Source organism: Molossus molossus, unplaced genomic scaffold (assembly GCF_014108415.1).
Source record: "Molossus molossus isolate mMolMol1 unplaced genomic scaffold, mMolMol1.p scaffold_m16_p_5, whole genome shotgun sequence".
NCBI classification, from domain to species: domain Eukaryota; kingdom Metazoa; phylum Chordata; class Mammalia; order Chiroptera; family Molossidae; genus Molossus; species Molossus molossus.
Genome location: NW_023425388.1, coordinates 59,446,328 through 59,467,634, shown reverse-complemented (window position 1 = coordinate 59,467,634; position 21,307 = coordinate 59,446,328). Strand labels below are relative to the sequence as shown.

Genomic DNA, 21,307 nt, shown 5'->3' with positions numbered 1-21,307 from the left:
AGAAAGTCTTTGGATGTTATAAATGGTAGTGATTTAGAAACCTTAAATCTGGTTGTGTCTTTCCCCCCCCAGGGCTTCTGGTACAGTTTTTACTGCTACTGATGTGGCATTGGGACAGGAGGTAGGTACTTTTCATTTTCTGGGTTTTACCATTAACTTTTAGTATAGGAGGAAAGTAGATAAACCTGTGAATAATCAATACGAATCTCTTTTTCAATTGAATATGTTGGAAGAAATTATGTTATTTTCTATTCTACAAAATTTTATAGCACTTATTAACGGGAAAAAAGAAAAAAATAATGCCTTGTTTCATAAGTAAGCAAATATTTAAAAAATAATTTTCCCAACTTGGAGTAAAAAAATGAATTCATTCCTGGCACTGGGCTGACCTTGGGTTGGTTAATCAGCTTCCAGAGAAATCTAAGAATATTTGGGCTCTATGTATTACAAAGCATTGTGCATAGGCAGTGTGGAAATAAAAGTACTGCCTATTAGTAAATTATCATTTCATTATATAATATATATGATAAATTAAATTATTAATTGATTGGTATTTGTAATTTTGTATGAGAATTAAGAAACTTGTTCTCGTTATTTTTTAATTCTGTTTTTATCATAGGTTGCTATCAAACAGATTAATTTACAGAAACAGCCAAAGAAGGAATTGATCATTAATGAGATTCTGGTGATGAAAGAATTAAAGAATCCCAACATAGTTAACTTCTTGGACAGGTAAACATGAATATTTTTAAGCACTGGGACAAAAATGTAGAGATTTTAAATCTCATGGTTTTGGGGGGTAGTAGCCACTTTAGTTACACCGCAGTAGAATGTCAGTGCTAAAATGTAAGCTTGAAAGAGGAAGGAGAGGTAAAAATAGCACATTGCAGTTTAACAGGTCCTTTTTCTACATAGATGTCATTTGGCAAGTGAGAGAGGCAGTTAAATAAAGGACATTGCTGTTGATGCTCAAATTAATTACAAATGTTCATAAGCAGAAACATAAGGGAAGGTGATTCATATCTTGACTAACAGGTGACAGGCCACACAGTTTTTAGATAAATTTTTATTTCATATGCCTTCATGAGCAAATAGTATGTCTATCAAAACCTCATTTAATTCAGGAATTGATGTTTTAAAAAAATCTTACAACTATTGTATGTTTTTAAAAAGTAGTTATATATATGTGAATGAAAGAGTAATAGAAAACTAGTGAAAATTATAATAATGATTGTATCGGAGATAGAGGAATATAGGTGATTTTCTTTCTTTTTTTTTTTTTTATCCTTACTCGAGGACATTTTTCCTTTTTTTTTGTCCAGATAGAGTGGGAGGGAGAGAGAGAGAGAGAGAAACATCGACGTGAAAAGGACACATCGAGTGGTTGCCACGCACACAACCCAGCCAGGGCCGGGGACAAACTGCAACCGATGTACGTGCCCTTAGCGGGAACCGAACCCAGGTCTCTCAGGACCACAGGCCAACGCTCTAACCTCCAGCCAAACTGGCCAGGGCTGATTTTTTTATTTTCATATTTAAATTTGTTTTGATGACCCATTTTTAGACTTTAGCCCTAGTAATGGGAGCCACATTCATAGAAATAAATTTTCCAGATATATTTTAATATAGTATTTTAAGTCATGGTGGTTAAAAACCATAAGTTTTCTGAACCTGGTGAAGCAGAAGGCACCATCATGGAGTCAACATCCGCCGCAACAACGACCGAGAGGTTTGGTGCAAGGAGCCCAACAGCCAGAACATCTGCCTAAGGCTGTTGGTCAAGCCAGAGAGGTTTCTGGCTAGAAGAACCAACACCAACTTGAACCAAGTGGTGCAGAAAGGTTGTTCATGAGTCACACCAACCGGCCATCTTTGTCCCTTTCCTGGATGATCCAGAAGATGAAGCTTCCTGGCAGGGAGGGCAAAAGCGCTGTGATTGTAGGGACTATAACCAAAGACGTGCATATCCAAGAGGTACCCAAACTGAAGGTGTGAGCACTTTGTGAAAATAGCCGTCCCCTGAGCTGCATCCTCAAGGCCAGGGGCAAGATCCTCACTTTTGACCAGATGGCCCTGGACTCCCCCAAGTGCTGTGGCACCATGTTGCTTTCTGGTCCTTGAAAGCACTGAGAAGTGTGCAGGCATTTTGATAAGGCCCCAGGAACTCCTCACAGCCACATCAAACGCTATGTACAATCCAAGGGCCTGAGGTTCGAGCATGCAAGAGGCCAGTGGGCCGACCATGGCTACAAAAACTAACCACAGATCCTACCTTATTATTAAAAAGATTTTGGATGCTGGGGGTGTGGTGTGGTTATAAGCTTTGGAATCAGTTTATACTTGGCTTCAGATTCTGGTTCTATCATTTACTATCTATGTAACCTTAGATGAGTTACTTAACCTCTCCAAGCTTCTATCTGTTCACCTGTAAAAGAGGATGAATAAATCTATCTATGCAGTCAAGTTACAATCATGGGCAAACTTTAAAGTGACTCAAGAGCCCAGCCGATGTAGCTCAGTAATTGAGCATGGACCCATACACCAAGAGGTCGCTGGTTTGATTCCCTGTGGGGACATGCCTAGGTTGTGGGCCAAATTCCCAGTGGGTCATGCAGGAGGCGACCAGTTGATGTTCCCTCTCATCAATGTTTCTATCTCTCTCCCTCTCCTGTCCTCCCTTTCTAAAATCAATAAAGAAAAAAAAAATTAAAGTGATTCAGGAAAATCATAATGACCCTCAGTCATTTTTCTGTGCTTTTATATAGTAGCTTTTCAGTTGTCGTCCTAGCTCTCAAAGCTACTAGCTTTCTAGTTTTGTTATGAGGGTGCCTAAACTGAATTTTTCAACATAAGAGTGCTATGTGTTTAGAAAAAGTAAAAAATATGAGTGTATTTGTGTGTTTTTTTTTTAGTTACCTAGTGGGAGATGAATTGTTTGTAGTAATGGAATACCTTGCTGGGGGGTCACTTACTGATGTTGTAACAGAAACCTGCATGGATGAAGCACAGATTGCTGCTGTATGCAGAGAGGTGAGTTTGCTCCTATTTTGATAAGTTATGGTGATGTGTGGTGAGTAGAAGGTGAAAAAACAAAGTATTTTTGCACAGATATATTTTATTGTGTGAGAAACTTTCTCTGCACATTCTCTGCAAATTTTCTCCATACCATTTCATCCTATATCAGAGTTTTAGCTCTTTATGTGTAAGACAATTCTGGAATGAAGCATGGACCTTTGAAGAGCACAACTCACAGGTGAATTTTAGTGGGGTGATCATTAAAATGAATTATCCAAACAGGATGCTTTGAGAGTAAAAGCAGGAGCCATTAAAAATACACCAGTCGCCCTGGCCAAGTGGCTCAGTTGGTTGAAGTATTACCCCATGCACTGAAAGGTGGTGGTTTCAATTACTGGTCTGGGCACGTGTGAGAGGTGGTTGATCAGTGTTTCTCACTCAAATCTATATTTCTCTTCCTTCCTCTCTCTAAAAATCAATTAAAAAAAATATACCACTCAACAGTAGTGGAAACCAGCACTCCTTCAGGTAAAGCAGGACACATGTTCACCATTAAGTGTAATGTATCTGCTTCTGCCTTATTAATCTCATTGAAAGTGAAGAAACTGGTTGTTTCCTGATATGTATTAATGAATTACTAGACATACTGTTTGCTTTTAAATCATAAGTTCTGCCAAATTGCCTAAGTTGAAAAAGAAGCTTTCCTTCATCTATCTACCTTTTTCTACAGATGAGACTTAGGTTAATGATTTACTTGGTGTCATGAACTGTGATACTTCTGAATATCATAGGAATCATTGTCACAGAGGACAAAATTGTGAAAGTTCTTAAGCCCATTATGTTTTCTGTGGTTTGGCTTTCAGCATTTTTATAGTGATAAATAAGTGAATTAGAAAGTTTGTTCATGTAAGAATAGTACATATGATGTTTTCCTTTTCAACTTTTATTAAGGTGTTCAAAAATGTATTCTTTGAAATTTTTTAAGTGATTTTTTTTTAATCCTCACACAAGGATACGTTTAATTGGTTATTTAGAGAGAGAGAGAGAGAAAGACATCGATGTGCCAGATAAACATTGATTGATCAGTTGCCTCATACACATGTACTCCAGCTGGGGATCAAATCTGCAACCTAGGTATATGTCCTGACCAGGAATCGAACCTGCAACTGTTCAGTGTAGGGATGATGCTCCAATCAATGGAGCCACACCAGCCAGGGCTTCTTTGAAAATTTTAATTCTGATTTGATTGTTCTCCACCTGGGAGGGTGGGGCATAGGTTCTTTGGTGGTTTCAGTGGGGAAAGAAATCAGAATTTGTTAATGAATATGATAGTTTAATAACATATCTCTTAACAAAAATGTTAGTTACTTACAAGCTGATAAAAACTTCAGAATGTAGCCCTGGCTGGTTTGGCTCAGCAGTTAGAGCATCAGCCTGCGGTCCAGAAAGACCCGGGTTCAGTTCCCGCTGAGGTCACATACCTTGGTTGCAGTTTGTCCCTGGCCCTGGTTGGGTCATGCGGGTGGTGACCACTCGATGTATCTCTTTCATGTTGATGTTTCTCTTTCTCTCTCTCTCTCTCTCCCTCTCCCTCTCCCCAGCCCCCTCCCCCTCCACTCTATCTGAACGAAAAATGGAAAAATGTCCTTGGGTGAGGATAAACAAAAAAACAAAAAAACTTCAGAATGTATCTGTTTATACTTAATTTGTTTTTCTAATAGTTTTTCATAACTCACATAAAAATTATTTTAGGAGTTCCTTTCACTGTGACAAGTATGTTTCTGTTTGTATGAGTATTTTTCTGGGAATTTGTTCTTTTCAAGAATCTGCTTAAATGCTTGGTAAATGTAATATAGTAATACACTTAGTTTATCTATTTTTTTCCTTGAATAAATAGTACAATATTTCACCCTGGCTGGTGTGGTTTGAGCCATCATCCCATACACCAGAAGGTTGCGGGTTTGATCCTCAATCATGGGTGCATATGGGAGGCAGGCAATCAATGTTTCATTCTCGAATCTATGTCTCTTTCGCTCTTTTTCTTTCTCTCTCTCTAAAATCAATAAAAGCATGTGTTTGGGTAAGGCTTAAAAAAAATAGTATAATACTTTCAATGAGATTTTTACTTTTTAAAAACTTATGTACAAAAAAAATTACACACAGACTTTTGTTGTTCTACTCTGGTGGAGGTAAGCAATGAAAACACAACTTTTTCCAAGTTTACAACTTATGCAGTTTATATTTAAAATTATAAGGACAAGCAGATTTTAAAAATCTAGTTTCATTCTTGTATTTAAGGAAGTGGGGGGGAGTTTTTCCTCACTTTGGACACAGTGCTTTCTGAAACATTAGCATCAGAAGAAAGTTATTCCTTTATCATTGGTGTCTAGGTTGTAGATAAAGCTTTATGTAAAGTCCACCATAGACAAAATGAAGAAAACATCTTCGATCACATTCATGAACAGCTAGATAGAACCAACCACCTAGGATCTTACCCACTTTTCATGGCACATTCATTAGACTTGAGTATCTGAGATTCATGTGGGAATAATTACAAGTTGATCCTTTACTGTTGAAATGATTTCTAAAGAGCCTTATGCATGTTTGTAAGTACTGTATACCTTGAGGCACTTAAACTTGAAAAGGCCTGGAAATCATATAGACCCACCCATACTTTTATAAATGAAAATATTGGACACAGAACGATAGGACTAGATAAGATGTCATTTAATATTGTCTCTAAGTAAGGCTGAGTGGGTGGGAGATGGGGGAATCTAATTAATTACAGTATCTTATATTTATCACTGCACATGAAAGAATGTCTTTTCATTGCAGTGTCTTCTGCTGGATACTGGAAGCAGTGCTCAGGCCATAAGTACCATATGTGAACCTTTCTTAGACTTTTCAGAGACTATTTCATTAATTGTTTTTTTTTCCTTCTGTTCAGTGTTTACAGGCATTGGAGTTTTTACATGCTAATCAAGTGATCCACAGAGACATCAAAAGTGACAATGTGCTTTTAGGGATGGAAGGATCAGTTAAACTTAGTGAGTAACAAATGAACAAATAACACTTATTTGTTTATTATAATTTTCTGTCTTTTGTTTAAGTAAAAACCTCATGCTATTAATATTTTTATGACTTAATATGTGGAGAGGGAGGAAGAATAGTGGTAAATAATATGGACTCTCAACTGGACAGCTTATGTTTGTTTATTTTTGTATCCTCCCCCAAGGACATTTTTGCATTTATCTTCAGATAGAGGGAGGGAGAGGGGGAGGAAGAGAGAGAGAGAGAAACATCCATGTGAGAGAGACACATGGAGTCGTTGCCACCCACACGACCCCAACCGGGGCCAGGGACAAACTGCAACCGAGGTACGTACCCTTAGCCAGAACCGAACCCAGGCCTCTCTGGTCTGCGGGCTGACGCTCTAATCGCTGAGCCAAACTGGCCAGGGCTGGACAGCTTGTATTTAAATAGCAGATCTGCTGTACTTGCTGAGTAATTTTAGATGAGTTACTTAATCTGTTTCTGTTTATTTTCTCATTTGTATGATATGGGAAATAATAGTATCTGTCTCAAAGAATTCTTCTGAGGATTAAAAATCTAGAACACTGAGGAACAGTGCCTAGAACTGTCATAATGTTGGTGCTATCTTCCAATGATAAACTTGGATTTGTCTCTGCCATCTTTTGGGTAGATTTTTGTCATGGTGTTCAGCTTTCATTGAATTTGACAGTGTGGCCTAATCATGTGAAGGCTGTATAACCCTGACCTCAGAAAGGACAAGGGAAGAAACCCTTATTAAACCTCTTTTCATAATTATCTTCTTTATCAGACATGGTTAGAGTCATTGGGAGAACTGGGGGATCACAGGTTCTTTTTCCTACTAGCTATAATGTCTGAGTTCCAACCTACTCTCTATAGGATTTGAGAACTTATTTAAAAAAAAAAACAAAAAAAAAACTTCTGCTGAGATTTCTACAACTATACAAAACTCAAGGCATTTCTTGGATTGAGAAACTAAATACTTTTTCTTCAGCTAGAATTTTGCTACTTTTTCAACATCTCCTTATGATACGCCCTCCAGAAGTTATTCATCCACAAGAAAAGGGGTCTAGGTTCTATTAGTTAGTCAAAATATAAAATTATTCATTTTAATCTTAGTGGGCAAGTTATAAAAATGGACAGTTTCATACATTTTTGGTGAGTACACATGTAAACTGAATTGGACGTTTTTGGATAATATTTAATCCTGGCTCTTCACTTACTAGATGAATAATCTTGGGTAAATTATCTAAAAATATATATGCCTAAATTTCCCCATTTATAAAATGAGAATAATAATAATATACCTGTCTAATAGAGTTATCATGAAGATTAGATATGCTGATTCTTATAAAGTCCTGGGAACAGTATGTGGTTTCTTATAAGCTCTCATTTTATCTATAAATAGTATTATTTGACCAAACAGTTGTTCTTTTAGGATTCACTCCTATAGAATTACTAAACATGCACAAGTACAAAGATATTCTCTCCAGCACTGTAAGGAAAAAACAAAATATATTAAATGTCTAGCAGTATGGGAATGGTTAAATAAATTACATTATTTAAAAAAAAATTTTTGTTTTTTTGTTATATTCTTTAATGCTGTGTAGTTATAATAATGAGGTAGTTCAATGTATTAATATGGAAAGACCTCTAAAAATAGTTTTAGAAAAACAGTTTACAAACTATCTTAATTAGATAGAATGAAGCAAATGGTTTGTAGATTCTATTTGTATGTAAATGCATAACAAAAAGTCTAAAGCTGGCAAACATAAATGGTAACAGTAGTTACATATGGAACAGAATGGATTTAACAGAGGATGGAAGGAAAAAATTTTAGATCCTCATCCTGACTTTGTCACTAAATTAACAGTATTGAACTAGGCATTCTGTTCCTCGGTTATTATAAAATGACGTGGTTGGAGTAATGCTGGTGAGCACCTTGTAGGTAAATATGCTCTTTTTCTAGACTCTGCTAAGTCAGATGTTTAGTCTTTTTTTTTTTTTTAATTATGTATAAATATTTTTAAAAATTATTTTATTTTTGTTGGATGTTTAGTCTTTTTTTTTTTTTTTTTTATCCTCACCCGAGGACATTTTTCCATTTTTTGTTCAGACAGAGTGGGAGGGGGGGAGAGGAAGAGAGAGAGAGAAGCATCTCAATGTGAAAGGGACACATCGAGTGGCTGCCACCCGCACGACCAACCAGGTCCGGGGACAAACTGCAACCGAGGTACATGCCCTTAGCGTGAACCGAACCCGGGTCTCTCCGGACCGCAGGCTGACACTCTAACCGCTGAGCCAAACTGGCCAGGGCGGATGTTTAGTCTTTAACTTCCGTTTATTTTCCTCAAAAGTAGTTAACATTTTCTGACCTTTGCCTGATTCACAGTGTTTGTTTTTGGTGTTCACCTTTGGTGACTTTTTCTTCTAGATCTTTTTCAACTTTATTAAAGTCTTCAGGATACAATTAACTTTTTTATTTGAATGTACTGGGGGTGACATTGGTAATAAAATTATATAGGTTTCAGGGGTACAATTCTATAATATATTATCTGTATATTGTATTGTGTGTTCACCACTCCAAATCAAATCTCCTTTCATCACCATTTATCCCCACTTTACCCTCTTCTACATCCCTCCTCCCCCTTTCCCTCTGGTTAGAATTAATAATTTAGAAGAAAAGACCTGATAATTTGCCCTCTGCTTTTTGGAAGTAAAAGTAAGAGTATGTAACATTATCATAATATTTATAAACCCAAATGGTTGACTATTAATATAATCTTAAAAATCAAGTGGCTGAGGCTCGGCTGGTGTGGCTCCGTGGTTGAGCGTCAACCCATGCACCAAAAGGTCACCGGTTCGATTCTCAGTCAGAGCATATGCCCAGGTTGTGGGCCTGATCCTAAGAGGGGGCATGCAGAAGGTGGCCAGTTGATGTTCTCTCTCATTGATGTTTCTATTTATCTCTCCCTCTTCCTTCCTCACTCTCTAAAATCAATAAAGAAAAATTATTTTTTTAAAAATCAAGTGGCTGAGTATTCAAATGTAATTGAGTCATCTAAAGTGAATTCTGATAAAACCATTCATGGACACCATTAACTCTAGATGTTTTGTTTTGTTTTGTTTTGTTTTATAGCTGACTTTGGTTTCTGTGCCCAGATCACTCCTGAGCAGAGCAAGCGAAGTACCATGGTTGGCACACCATACTGGATGGCACCAGAGGTGGTTACACGGAAAGCTTATGGCCCTAAGGTGGACATATGGTCTTTGGGTATCATGGCTATTGAGATGGTAGAAGGAGAACCGCCATACCTCAATGAAAATCCCTTGAGGGTAAGACAAGCACCAGCCTTATTTTAACTAGAATACTTTTCTTTAAAACATTTATGTAGTCCCTGCTTATGCCAGGCGCTGGCCTAAGAATTTAGGATGTACAGTTGATAAAATTTAGTTGTTTCCCCAACTCTGCATCTAAAATTCATATGCTTCTGGGTTGAGTTGAATATATTAGGTAAAGAGTTTGTAGATTTTTAATAAGTTGAATGCTTCTAATTTTGCACGTAAGTAAGAATTTCCTCACTTTTCTTCAGAGTTAAGAGTCCCTAGATATACCCTTCAGGTTATCAACTTTGAACCTTGGCCTCTGGTACCCCTAGGTTCAGAGAAGAGGAAAGCAAGATCACCTCTTGAGAAAGCTGTATAGATGGCAATGTTAAAAACCATATTCAAACAAAAGAGTGAGGGCCCTGAGATACAGATGAGGTCAGTAGACTTTAAACGATTAAATATTCAGTAGCTGAGGGTGGAGAGTTTTGGGATTTCCTTCCTTCCTCCCTTTGTTTCCTCCCCCCTTCCTTCTTGCCTTTGTTCCTTTATCTTTTTTCTTCTGCTTTTAAATTACCATATATGGCTCGATATCATACCTCTTCACAACTACAAAACGACTATAATAAAAAAGATGAACAATAAGTGTTGGTTAGAATGTGGGGAGATTGGAACCCTTATACTTTGCTAGTGGAAAGGGAAAATGGTACATGTAATGCTTTGAAAAACAATCTGACATTTCCTCTAAAACGTCTTTGGGGAATGTCTGGCCATATAAAGCCTGCGAAATCAATACCAGCTAACATACACCTCACCAAATTAGTCTGACCAAATATAGCAGGCTAGTTTTTAAGTTGATAATTTTGTATGGCCCTCACATGATGTTATAAATATCCAGATGGCCATTGGCAGAAAAAAAGTTCCCACCCCTGCTCTAAAAGTTAACATTGAGTTAACATGTAATCTAGCAATTCCCGTGCTAGGTATATACCCAAGAGAATTAAAAGCATAAGTCCCTGCAAAAACTTGTACACAAATGTTGATAGCAGCATTCTTAAGAGCCAAAAGGTAGAAACACCCAATTGTCTTATCACCTGATGAATGAATAAACAAAAGTGGTATATTCATACAGTGGAATATTTTTTAACCATAATAAAGGAATGAGGTATAGATACATATAACATTGAACCCTGAAAGCATTATGCTAAGTGAAAAAAGTCAAACACAAAAGATCGCATTTTGTATGATTCCATTTACATTCTATTCCTATTCATGGTAGTTGGGTTCTATAAAGTAGAAAACAGTGAATTAATGAATGCTGAACAATTGCTTCTAGGGGAATACAGGGTTATTGCAAGCCTCTGGTCACAACATTTTTGTCAACTGATTTACAACCTTGCTTTATGTGTGTTTCTGTTTAAAGACGCTCTATTTAACGTACATTGTTGATCGAGTAGTATTGAACTCACGGCCAAATAACTCATGCCTGAATGAAGCTTATCAAACACATGTATATTCTCCATAAGGCACATCAGAACCTTCTTGCACATAGGAACACTAGATAGCTCTTCAGCACTGTGTTTTTCACCTCTCTGCACATATCTATGATGATCACGGAAGCACTGAGAGTACTGATTTTGGGGGTTCAAGTAAATGTTAGTGGGTAGGTGGATTTGCATGTGTGGAATCTGCACATAATGAAGATTGACTGAATAGGTCTCATAGATTTTTGTGGAGACACGAGATTAGTGGTTTCTGGAGATTGAGGAGAGGAGGGAATGGGGAGTGGTTAATAATTTACATGGATATTATTTTTGGAGGGATAAAAATTCTCTGAAATTAGACAGTGGTAATAGTTGTCCAGCCTTGTGAATATAAGAAAATATTGAATTTTAAAAGGGTGATATTAAATTGCTATATATGACTAAAAACTTATTGCCAGAAATAACAAATAAAAATTTCTTTCCCAAATAAGTTGAATGTGTGTTATAAAATGGGCTCCAGAGGCCAAGGTAATGAGTATGTGTAGGAGTTACCCTATGTAGATGGCATGGATTTTAATTCTGTTTTTCCTGAATAATTTTTATCTTCTTGCAAAGATTCCAGTTCAAGTGAGCAATTGAAATGCTTTTATAGAGGTAATTAATTTTAGAACATTTTTTAGAACAATTTTTAAACCTTCTGGTTTTATTGATTTTCAGTGACTATTGATTCAAATATCTGTTCTGTGTTAGGCACTGTTCAAACACTGTTTAAAAGAACCAACACATTTTCTGACCTCATAAAAGGAGAAAAACAATAAGAATAATATGTAATATATTAAATGATGGTGGACTCTTTAAATACTGGTACTAGTAGGCAAGGAGTCAGGAGTGTTCATTGTCAAAAGAGTGCTTTGGGGAGAGCTTTACTATGTTGACATTTGAACAGGAGAGGTAAGAAAGTGATGAATACTCAGTTACCTAAGGAAAGAACATTCTACTCAGAAGGAGCAGCACATGCAAAGGCCTTAAAGCAGGAGCACTCCTAATATATTCAAAGATCATTGAGGATTCCAGGATAGTTACTATTCAGTGAACACTTAGCAGGAGATAAAAAAAAAAAAGGTAGGTAGTGAAGAAATGAGGCCAGGCTGTGTCATTCATTATTTGGCCTTTGAAAGGATTCTGGCTTCTACACAGGTAAGAGGAAGAAACCATGGGACAGTTTTGAGCAGAGAAATGAAATGGTTTTACTTACATTTAAACAGCGTCACTCTGGCCACTTTGTTGAAAAGAGACTTTCAAGGGAGCCAAAGGCAGAAGCAGAAAGGCCAGTTAGGAGGCTGTTGTAAAAATCCAGGCAAGAAATGATGGTAGTTTAGACTAGGAATGTATTAGTAGAGGTGGGAAAAGGTTGTTGGATTCTGGATGTATTTTAAAAGGAGAGCTTGTATGAGTGAGAGGGAAGGATGACCCCAAGAGGTGGGCCTAGGCAACTGAAATGATGAAGTTGAAGTTCACCTTACCTGAAATGAGAAGGGTGCAGGTAGAGTATGGGGGTGGGGTGGAGAGTGGCAGGTGGGAGATTAGGAGATAACATATTAACATGTTTTAGACATGTTAAGTTGAGATGCCTATTAAGACATTAAAGTGGATATGTTGAATAGTCTGTTGGCATCCAGGCTAGAGAGATAAAATTGAGGCTTTTTAAAGCTATGACACTATAGACAGGATCACCAGGTCCAGTGGGCACAGACAGACAATACAAGAGATTCTGCTTGCACCCTGAGGCATTCCATAGCTAAGAGTTGATGTGTTAGACTAGCAAAGGAGATTGAGAAGGAATGGCCAGAGAGGAAGATAAAACCAAATAAACATATACCCTAGAATCTACATCCAAACAGTGATGGAGATAATCAGCTTGTCAGAAACTACAGTTATGTCAAGTAATAGGAGAACTGAGACTTGACCACTGAAATTGACAATGTGGATGTAATTGGTGAAAACTTGGCAAATGGGAACTTCTGCTTCCTGTCCACATGGAATAACAGGAACCAGATTAACCCTCCTACGGGAATATATGAAACAGTGGTTTTCAAGACATTGGAGATCAGACTATGAAGAACAGTGACCTCTATCCTGCTTCAGGTTTTCCTAAATTCTTTCAAACAAGCAGCATCTGGTCTCAGATAGCCCCATACCTCTTGTTAAGTAATACACAGAAACAAACACAGGGAGGCAGCCAGAATGGGGAGACAAAGAAACAGGTCCCAAATGAAAGAACAGAACAAAACCTCAGGAAAAGAACTAAGTGAAATGGAGATAAGCAACCTCACAGATGCTGAGTTCAAAATACTGCTTATAAGGATGCTCAGTGAACTTAGTGAGAACCTCAGTGAACTTAGTGAGGGCCTCAAGAGCATAAAAAAGGACCAGTCAGAAATGAAGGAGGCACTAACTGAAATAAAGAATAATTTACACAGATTCATGCCCTGGCCGGTTTGGCTCAGTGGTTAGAATGTCGGCCTGCGGTCCAGAGAGACCCGGGTTCAGTTCCCGCTAAGGGCTTGTACTTTGGTTGCAGTTTGTCCCCGGCCCTGGTTGGGTCCTGTGGGTGGCAGCCACTTGATGTGCACCTTTCACATCGACGTTTCTCTCTTCCTCTCTCTTCCTCCTGCTCTGTCTGAATAAAAAATGGAAAAATGTCCTCGGGTGAGGATAAAAAAAAAAGAATAATTTACACAGATTCAATAGTAGAGTAGGTAAAGCCAAGAAACAAACCATCGATTTGGAATCTAAGGAAGCAAAACACACCCAATCAGAACAGCAAAAAGAGAAAAGAATCCAAAAAATGAGGAGAGTGTAAGGAGCCTCTGGGACAACTTCAAGCGTGCCAACATTCGCATCTTGGGGGTGCCAGAAGGAGAAGAAAGAGAACAAGAAATTGAAAACCTGTTTGAAACAATAATGGCAGAAAACTTTCCTAACTTGGTGAAGGAAACAGACATACAAGTCCAGGAAGCATAGAGAGTCCCAAACAAGATGAACCCCAAGAGGCCCACACCAAGACACATCATCATCAAAATGCAAAAGGTTCAAGACAAAGAGAGAATCTTAAAAGCAGCAAGATAAAAGCAGTTAGTTACCTACAAGGGAGTTCCCATAAGGCTGTCAACTGATTTCTCAAAAGAAACTTTGCAGGCCAGAAGGGAGTGGCGAGAAATACTCAGAGTGATGAAAAGTAAGAACCGACAACCAAGATTACCCTATCCTGCAAAGCTGTCATTTAGAATCGATGGCCATATAAAGAGTTTTCCAGACAAGAAAAAGTTAAAGGAGTTCATCACCACCAAACCGTTATTATATGAAATGATGAAGGGTCTTTTTGAAGAAAAAGATAAAATATATGAATAAACAAAATGGCAATGAATACATATCTATCGACAATGGAATCTACAAACAAAATGAACAGGCAGAACAGAAACATTCTCGTAGATACAGAGAACATTTTGTTGGTTGCCAGATGGGAGGGGGGGTGGGGGAAATGGGTGAAAAAGGTGAAGAGATTAAGAAGTACAAATTCATTGCTAGACTGACAAACCTCAAAGGGAAGGGGGTTGGGGGGTGGGAAGAAATAAACTAAAGAACTTACATACATAACCAATGGACACAGACAACTGTGTGGGGAGAGGCGGGAGGAGGGTGGGAGTGAGGAGAAGGGGGTCAATGGGGGGAAAATTACGAACATCTGTAATACATTCAACAATAAAGAGAAAAAAAAGAACAGTGATGTCTAAAGGCAGGGAAGGCATGAGGTGAGCCCTATGATTGCCCCAGCTTAATGTCTTAAGAGTGTCCCCAGGCCATGCACAAGGAGGGAGGATTCAGATGGGGTACAGGGACTCCTTGAGTTGAGGTTATGGAGGTGAGAGTCTGGGGAAACCAAGGCAGCTGTAGTTCACAAGGCGCAGAGTATAGGATAGGAGAAACCTTCACAAAGATAAGACTCTAGATTTGTGGAGATTTTTTCATTGAGCATTCAACAGAGATTAGCACACCTGTGTGTGAAGACTGCCTAGGGTCAGTGATATAACTATCTGCTAAGTTTGGAGAGAATGTTGCCTGGTCCTCGCGCAGAACTGGGAATAGTGTCTATTTCTGTCAGCAATAGAAAACCTTGCAATTCACAGGCTGTTGAGTAGAGGACTCAAAGAGGCTTGCCTCAGCTATAAGAAATAATTACCCCTAGATGAGAACTGAGACTTGACCACTGAAATTGATAATGTGGATGTGATTGGCGAAAACTTGGCCAAGGGGAACTTCTGCTTCTTGTCCAGATGGAATAACAGGGACCAGATTAACCCTCCTACTGGAATATATGAAACAATGGTTTTCAAGACATTAGAGATCAGACTATGAAGAACATGCTGCTGCAGTCTAACAAATCCTTTTTTTTTTTAATCCTCACCCGAGGACATTTTTTCGTTTTTTGTTCAGATAGAGTGGGAGGGAGAGAGAGTAAAAGAGAGAGAGAGAGAAAGAGAGAAACACCGACGTGCAAGGGACACATCGAGTGGCTGCCATCCACACGACCCAACTAGGGCCGGGGACAAACTGCAACTGAGGTACATGCCCTTAGCAGAAACCGAACCCGGGTCTCTCTGGACTGCAGGTCGATGCTGTAACCGCTGAACCAAACTGGCCAGGGCTCCTTTTTATTTTATTTTTTCCTGTTAATCCTCACCGAGGATGTTTTTCCATTGATTTTTATTTTTTTGGAGAGCGAGACAAAGAAACATCGATGTGTGAGAAAAACATCGATCAGCTACTTTCTGCACACCCTCTACCAGGGATTGAGCCCGAAACCTGGCATGTGCTATGACTGGGAATCGAACCGAGACCTCTCAGTCCATGTGATGACACTCAATCCACTTACCCATACTGGCCAGGCTCCATTGATCTTTAGATAGAGTGGGAGGGAGGTGGGAAGTGAGAGAGAAACATCAGTTTGAGAGAGACACATCAATTGATTGCCTCTCACACTACTGGGGATTGAACCTGAAACTCAGGTAAGTCCCCTTGACCCAGAATCAAACCGGAGACTTTCCAATCCACAGGCCAATGCTTAACAGCTAAGCCAAACCAGCCAGGGCATAACAAATTTTAATCTAAAAAATGTATTATGTCCCACTTAACAAATCTTAAAAACAAGATCCAAAGTTCCAAAGTAGCTGTGTCCCAGAAAAAAGCTCCAGAACATTTATAAGAATACAGATATATCCAGCACCCAAATATCCAAAGTTTATCAGTCAGGCAAAAGATCAAGGAAATTGCAGCCCATAATGAGGAGAAGAACTGACCCAAAAGTGATACAGATAAAAGAATTAGCATACCAAGGGCATTAAAACAATTTTTATTAACATCTTTCTAGATGTTAAGTAGAGACATTTGGAAGGTACTTTTTAAATTTACTGATTTTTTTTTTTTTAGAGAGAAAGATCAATTTGTTGTCCACATATATTTATGCATTCATCCATTGTTTTTGTATCTTCCTTGAGTGGGGATCAAACTGGCCACCTTGGCAAATGGGGACAACACTCTAACCAGCTGAGCTACCAAGCCTGGGCTGGAGGTACATTTTTTTTTTTAATTAAATTTACAGATACAAACTACAGTGCTTGATATTGGATTAATGACAGATTATACATTGCAGGAAAATGATTGATTTAATAATAATCATAGACATAGTAATAGAAACTATCTAAAGGAAACAGGGATAGAAATGATTTTTTTTTTTTTTATCCTCGACTTTTTTTGCATTTATCTTCAGATAGAGCCGGAAGGAGAGAGGGAGGAAGAAAGAGAGAGAGAAACATCAGTATGAGAGAGACACATCGACTGGTTGCCACCCACATGACCCCAACCGGGGCTGGGGACAACTGCAATCGAGGTACGTGCCCCTAGCGGGAACTGAATCCAGGCCTCTCCGGTCCGCTGGCTGAAGCTCTAACCGCTGAGCCAAACTGGCCAGGGCAGAAATGAATTTTTAATTAAAATGAAATAGTGCCCTCGCCTGTTTGGCTCAGCGGTTAGAGCATTGGCCTTCAGACCAGAGAGACCTGGGTTCAGTTCCCGCTAAGGGCATGTTACCTACATTTCATTTTGTCCCCGGCCCCAGTTGGGGTCATGGGGGTGGCAACCAGTCTATGTGCCTCTCCCACACTGATGTTTCTTTCTCTCATTTTTCCCTTCCTCTTTCCCTCCCACACTATCTTAAGATAAATGCAAAAATGTCCCCAGGTGAGGATAAAGAAAAAAGAAAAAAAAAGTGAATGTATAAATAGACAGTGGTACATCCATCCATACAATGGAAACCACAGAAAAGCTTAGTGAAAGAATCCAGTTTCAAAAGGCTACATAACACTGTATGGTTCCAACTATAGAGAGTGAAAAAGGTCAGTGGTTGCCAGGGGCATAAGGGTGTGGGGATGACAAATAAGGAACACAGGATTTTAAGGGTAGTGAAATTATTCTGTATGATACTGAATGGTGGTGGGTACATGACAATATGCATTTATCAAAACCTATAGCCTGTACAGTGCAAAGAGTGAATCCTAATGTATACTACAGACTTCTGTTTAATGAAAATGTATAAATAGCCCTGGCCAGTTTGGCTTAGCAATTAGAGTGTCAGCCCTCAGACTGAAGGGTCACTGTTTTGATTCCCAGTCAAGGGCACATACCTGGGTTACAGTTCAATCCCAGGTCCTGGTTGTTTTGGAGGCAGTCAGTTAATGTATCTCTATTACATTGATGTTTCTCTTACTTGTTCTCCCTCCCTCCCTTCCACTTAATCTAAAAAAAATCAATGGAAAAATATCCTCAAGTGAGGATAAAAAAATTAATACAAGGATTTTCCAAAGGGGATTGGCTAAATGAAACAGTCAATTCAGTCATTAAAATAATTTTCTAGATCTAATCTGTTATTAGTAATGATGAAGCTAGGGATATAGTTAGTTTTGGTTTTGGGTTTTTTTTTTTTTTTTAAGACTTTAAAAGCCGTTTTCAGCCCTGCCCGGTTTGGCTCAGCAATTAGAGCATCAACCCGCAGACCAATGAGTCGCGTGGTTGGTTCCAGTCAAGGGCACATACCTCGGTTGTGATTCGTCCCTGCTGTGGTTAGGCAGGCAGTCGATGTGTCCCTCTCACATCGATATTTCTCTCTCTCTTCCTTCCTTCCTCCCTCCCTCCCTCCCTCCCACTCTATCTGAAGATAAATAGAAAAATATCTTCAAGTGAGGATTAAAAAAATAAAAGCAGTTTTCAGTTCACAGCAAAATTGAGAGGAAGGTACACATTTCCTACATATCTCTCTTCCCCCACATGTGCATAGCCTCATTATCAACATCCTGCACCAGACCGTACATTTCTTTTTTGTTTATCATATTATTATTATTATTTAATTGATTTTAATGAAAGGATGGGAGAGAGGGAAAAAAAAATTAGTTGGTTCCCTACTATGCACGAGCCCCAACCTGGGATTGAACCTGCAACCTGGGTATCTTCCCTGACTGGGAGTCGAATCCACCACCTTTTTGTTTATAGGACAGTGCTCCAGCCAACTGAGCCACACCAGCCAGGGCGAGCTTATACTTCTTAACAATCAGTGAACCTACACTGACATACTGTTATCACCCGGAATCCATAGTTGACATTAGGGTTTATGCTTGGGGTGGTGTACATTCTGTGGGTTTGGACAAATGTATAATGAATAGCATGTGTTCATCATTATAGTATATAGAGTATTTTCACTGTCCTAAAAATCCTCTGTGCTCTTGTTTTTGGGTGGTTTTTTTTTTTTTTTTAAGGATTTCAATAAGCTATATTGTTTTAAAATGCAGTGTGACTTGAAAAAGGAGACTGGGTTACTATATATTAATGGTGGAATTGTGGTCATTTTCTTTCTACCCTTAGATATTATAGTTCTTTTATTAATATATGTTGCATTTATAACCTTCACCCCCCACCCACACACCAAAAAGAAAGATGAAGCTAATTTTTGAAAAAGAAATTAGTGAAATGATTTTTGACAAAGAAATTTCTAAAATAAAGAAAAAATGTTTAATTCAAATGGGTAGAAATAATACTAACCTCACTTTAGTATTTATGGTGATTGTCTTTACAGAAGTAAAAGATCCGTAACTTTATAAAGTGCTTTCTCATTTTGTTGAGTTAATACCGTAAGAATATGAAACATGTTTTCTTTTTTTTAGGCCTTGTACCTGATAGCAACTAATGGAACTCCAGAACTTCAGAACCCAGAGAAGCTTTCCCCAATATTTCGGGATTTCTTAAATCGATGTTTGGAGATGGATGTGGAAAAAAGGGGTTCAGCCAAAGAATTGTTACAGGTTAATTTGGAAATGATACTATTTTTGGAAAAAGTTGGCTTTTTTGAATGACAAACAAAGTTTATGTAGGGCTATTACATTTCACTGCTCATTCATCACCAGAAGCATGGCAGCTGCCACAGCTTAGGATTTCATTTGCTGGGACTAAAGTACCCATTATATTATAATAAGTATATAAGTATATAGTTTGCATATTATTAATTCTCAGACAAGTTCATTGCTGGCTTAAGTATCTGGGACATTTAACTGAGATTTTATAATATTAGAAAAACTAAAAAGACAGCTCTCAACTATAAAAGTGATATATTGGTTATGCTGATTTTATGCAGGTATTGAAATATGTGTTTATTAAATAGATTATGGTCCATTAAAATCTTTGGGGTTTTAATTGAAAGGAAATATTTAGCTTCTAAACTGGTGACATTCATACTTTTTTTTCTCCCGTCTCTGGCAGCATCCCTTCCTGAAACTGGCCAAACCATTATCTAGCTTGACACCACTGATCATGGCAGCTAAAGAAGCAATGAAGAGCAATCGTTAATATCATTGCCACAGCCTCGTATTCTTTTTCCATTTTCTAAAAGAAGTCTTTTAATATATGAAAATTATTACTCTTTTGGGGTTTAAGGAAATGGCCTGCATAACATGGAGGAAAAAAGCAAAGTACTACTTCCTGAAGACAACCAAGTGAAAATTGCAAAACAGAATGACAACTTTCTATTGAATCCTTTCTTTAGGGTCCAAAAGGAATTGTGGACTGAATCACTAGCCTTACTTCATTCAGCAGACTGCCTGTCAGGGCCATTTATCATGCTTGAGATTTGCATTTTATTTTGCTGACTTCATTGTATTAGATCCCATTCATTGTCCCTTTTGGGGTATTTTCAGTACTTGAATAGTAGATCTCAGTTTTTCAGAGTATATGTTTCATCTGCTAGTCTTCTTTCTCTTTGTAGCTTTTTTTTCCCTTGACTTGCTCCTTTTGAGTTGCTTTGAGAAGTTTTTCTTAGGCCTAAATTTGAGGCAAGTTTGATAAAAATTATGTAGCTCCTTATATTGGCAAAGGAGCTTAATGTGGTTTAACTTTGTATAGAAGTTAGAACCAGCTATTGTACATGTAATATTTTAGTTCAGAATTTGAAGTCGGGGGAGGGGTAAATGTGTGATTTTTACCTTTTTTAACAAATGTGGAAGTCAGTTTTAGAAATTTCATGGTAGTAAAGTATTTGGCATTTGTTACATGTATAGAGAGAAGACTAATCTATATTTATAACTAAATCATTGATTGAAACAGAAAAAGAATCCATTGACTATACATCTTTACAATTTTGTTTCCTTTTTGACTGTTTTCAGATTTGGCTTCAGGAACCAGTGATTTGTTCTTGTTCCAACTTTTGTTAGAGCCGCTACTTGCCCCTTCCCCTTTTCCCTTCATTTTGGAAATGAGTTTCTGTATATGTTGTAATTTTAGTTTGTATTTTAATTAACCCTCTCTCACCCTACTGCCCCCCCACATGGTAAATAATACAATAACCATTGAATTTTCAGAATTTAAAACTTAACTATTTTTCCATTTGAAGGAGAAAATATTTGGAGCCAGTAGAGACAAAGTGAGAGACTTGAACCTTAGTGAGCTCTAAAATAATCAGGTGAGATTATATTCATGAAAGAGAATTGTCAGTTACATAGAGATGCAGCTACTGACCAGTAAACTGTAGAGATTTGTCATAAACATTGTTCTCAACCCATTACCGACATTTTACTGTCTGAGAACTTAAGTAACAAAGGACTTCTTGATAAATTCATGGATCATTTGAGATGTTAAGTTACTGTAGATTTTTTTCAAATAAGTAAATAATATTCATGTAAAAAACTGGAGAAAGGAAAAAAAATGAAATGTGCTTCTTGATAGCAATACTTTTTTTAAAAAAAGATTTTAAAAGGTCTGTGACCTGTAGCATTAATTATTAGAGCGCTCTCTCTTCTCTTCTCCCCTCCCTGTCTCTTCCTGCCTCCTAGGTC

The 21,307-nt window shown here is 37.9% G+C and overlaps 1 protein-coding gene and 1 pseudogene across 2 annotated transcripts in view; both read left to right on the top strand.

The window, feature by feature from the left end:
• The window catches only part of PAK2 (p21 (RAC1) activated kinase 2), a 107,228-nt gene extending 85,921 nt beyond the window's left edge, over positions 1-21,307 (top strand). For both annotated transcript variants that reach the window (XM_036243932.1, XM_036243931.1), the window contains exons 9-15: positions 73-121; positions 620-732; positions 2,913-3,030; positions 5,963-6,062; positions 9,206-9,402; positions 19,148-19,285; positions 19,740-21,307. In XM_036243932.1, the coding sequence (XP_036099825.1) occupies positions 73-121; positions 620-732; positions 2,913-3,030; positions 5,963-6,062; positions 9,206-9,402; positions 19,148-19,285; positions 19,740-19,826 (802 nt within the window). In that variant the 3' untranslated portion in view covers positions 19,827-21,307. The remainder of the gene's footprint in view (positions 1-72; positions 122-619; positions 733-2,912; positions 3,031-5,962; positions 6,063-9,205; positions 9,403-19,147; positions 19,286-19,739) is intronic.
• LOC118617556 lies at positions 1,679-2,600 on the top strand (annotated as a pseudogene).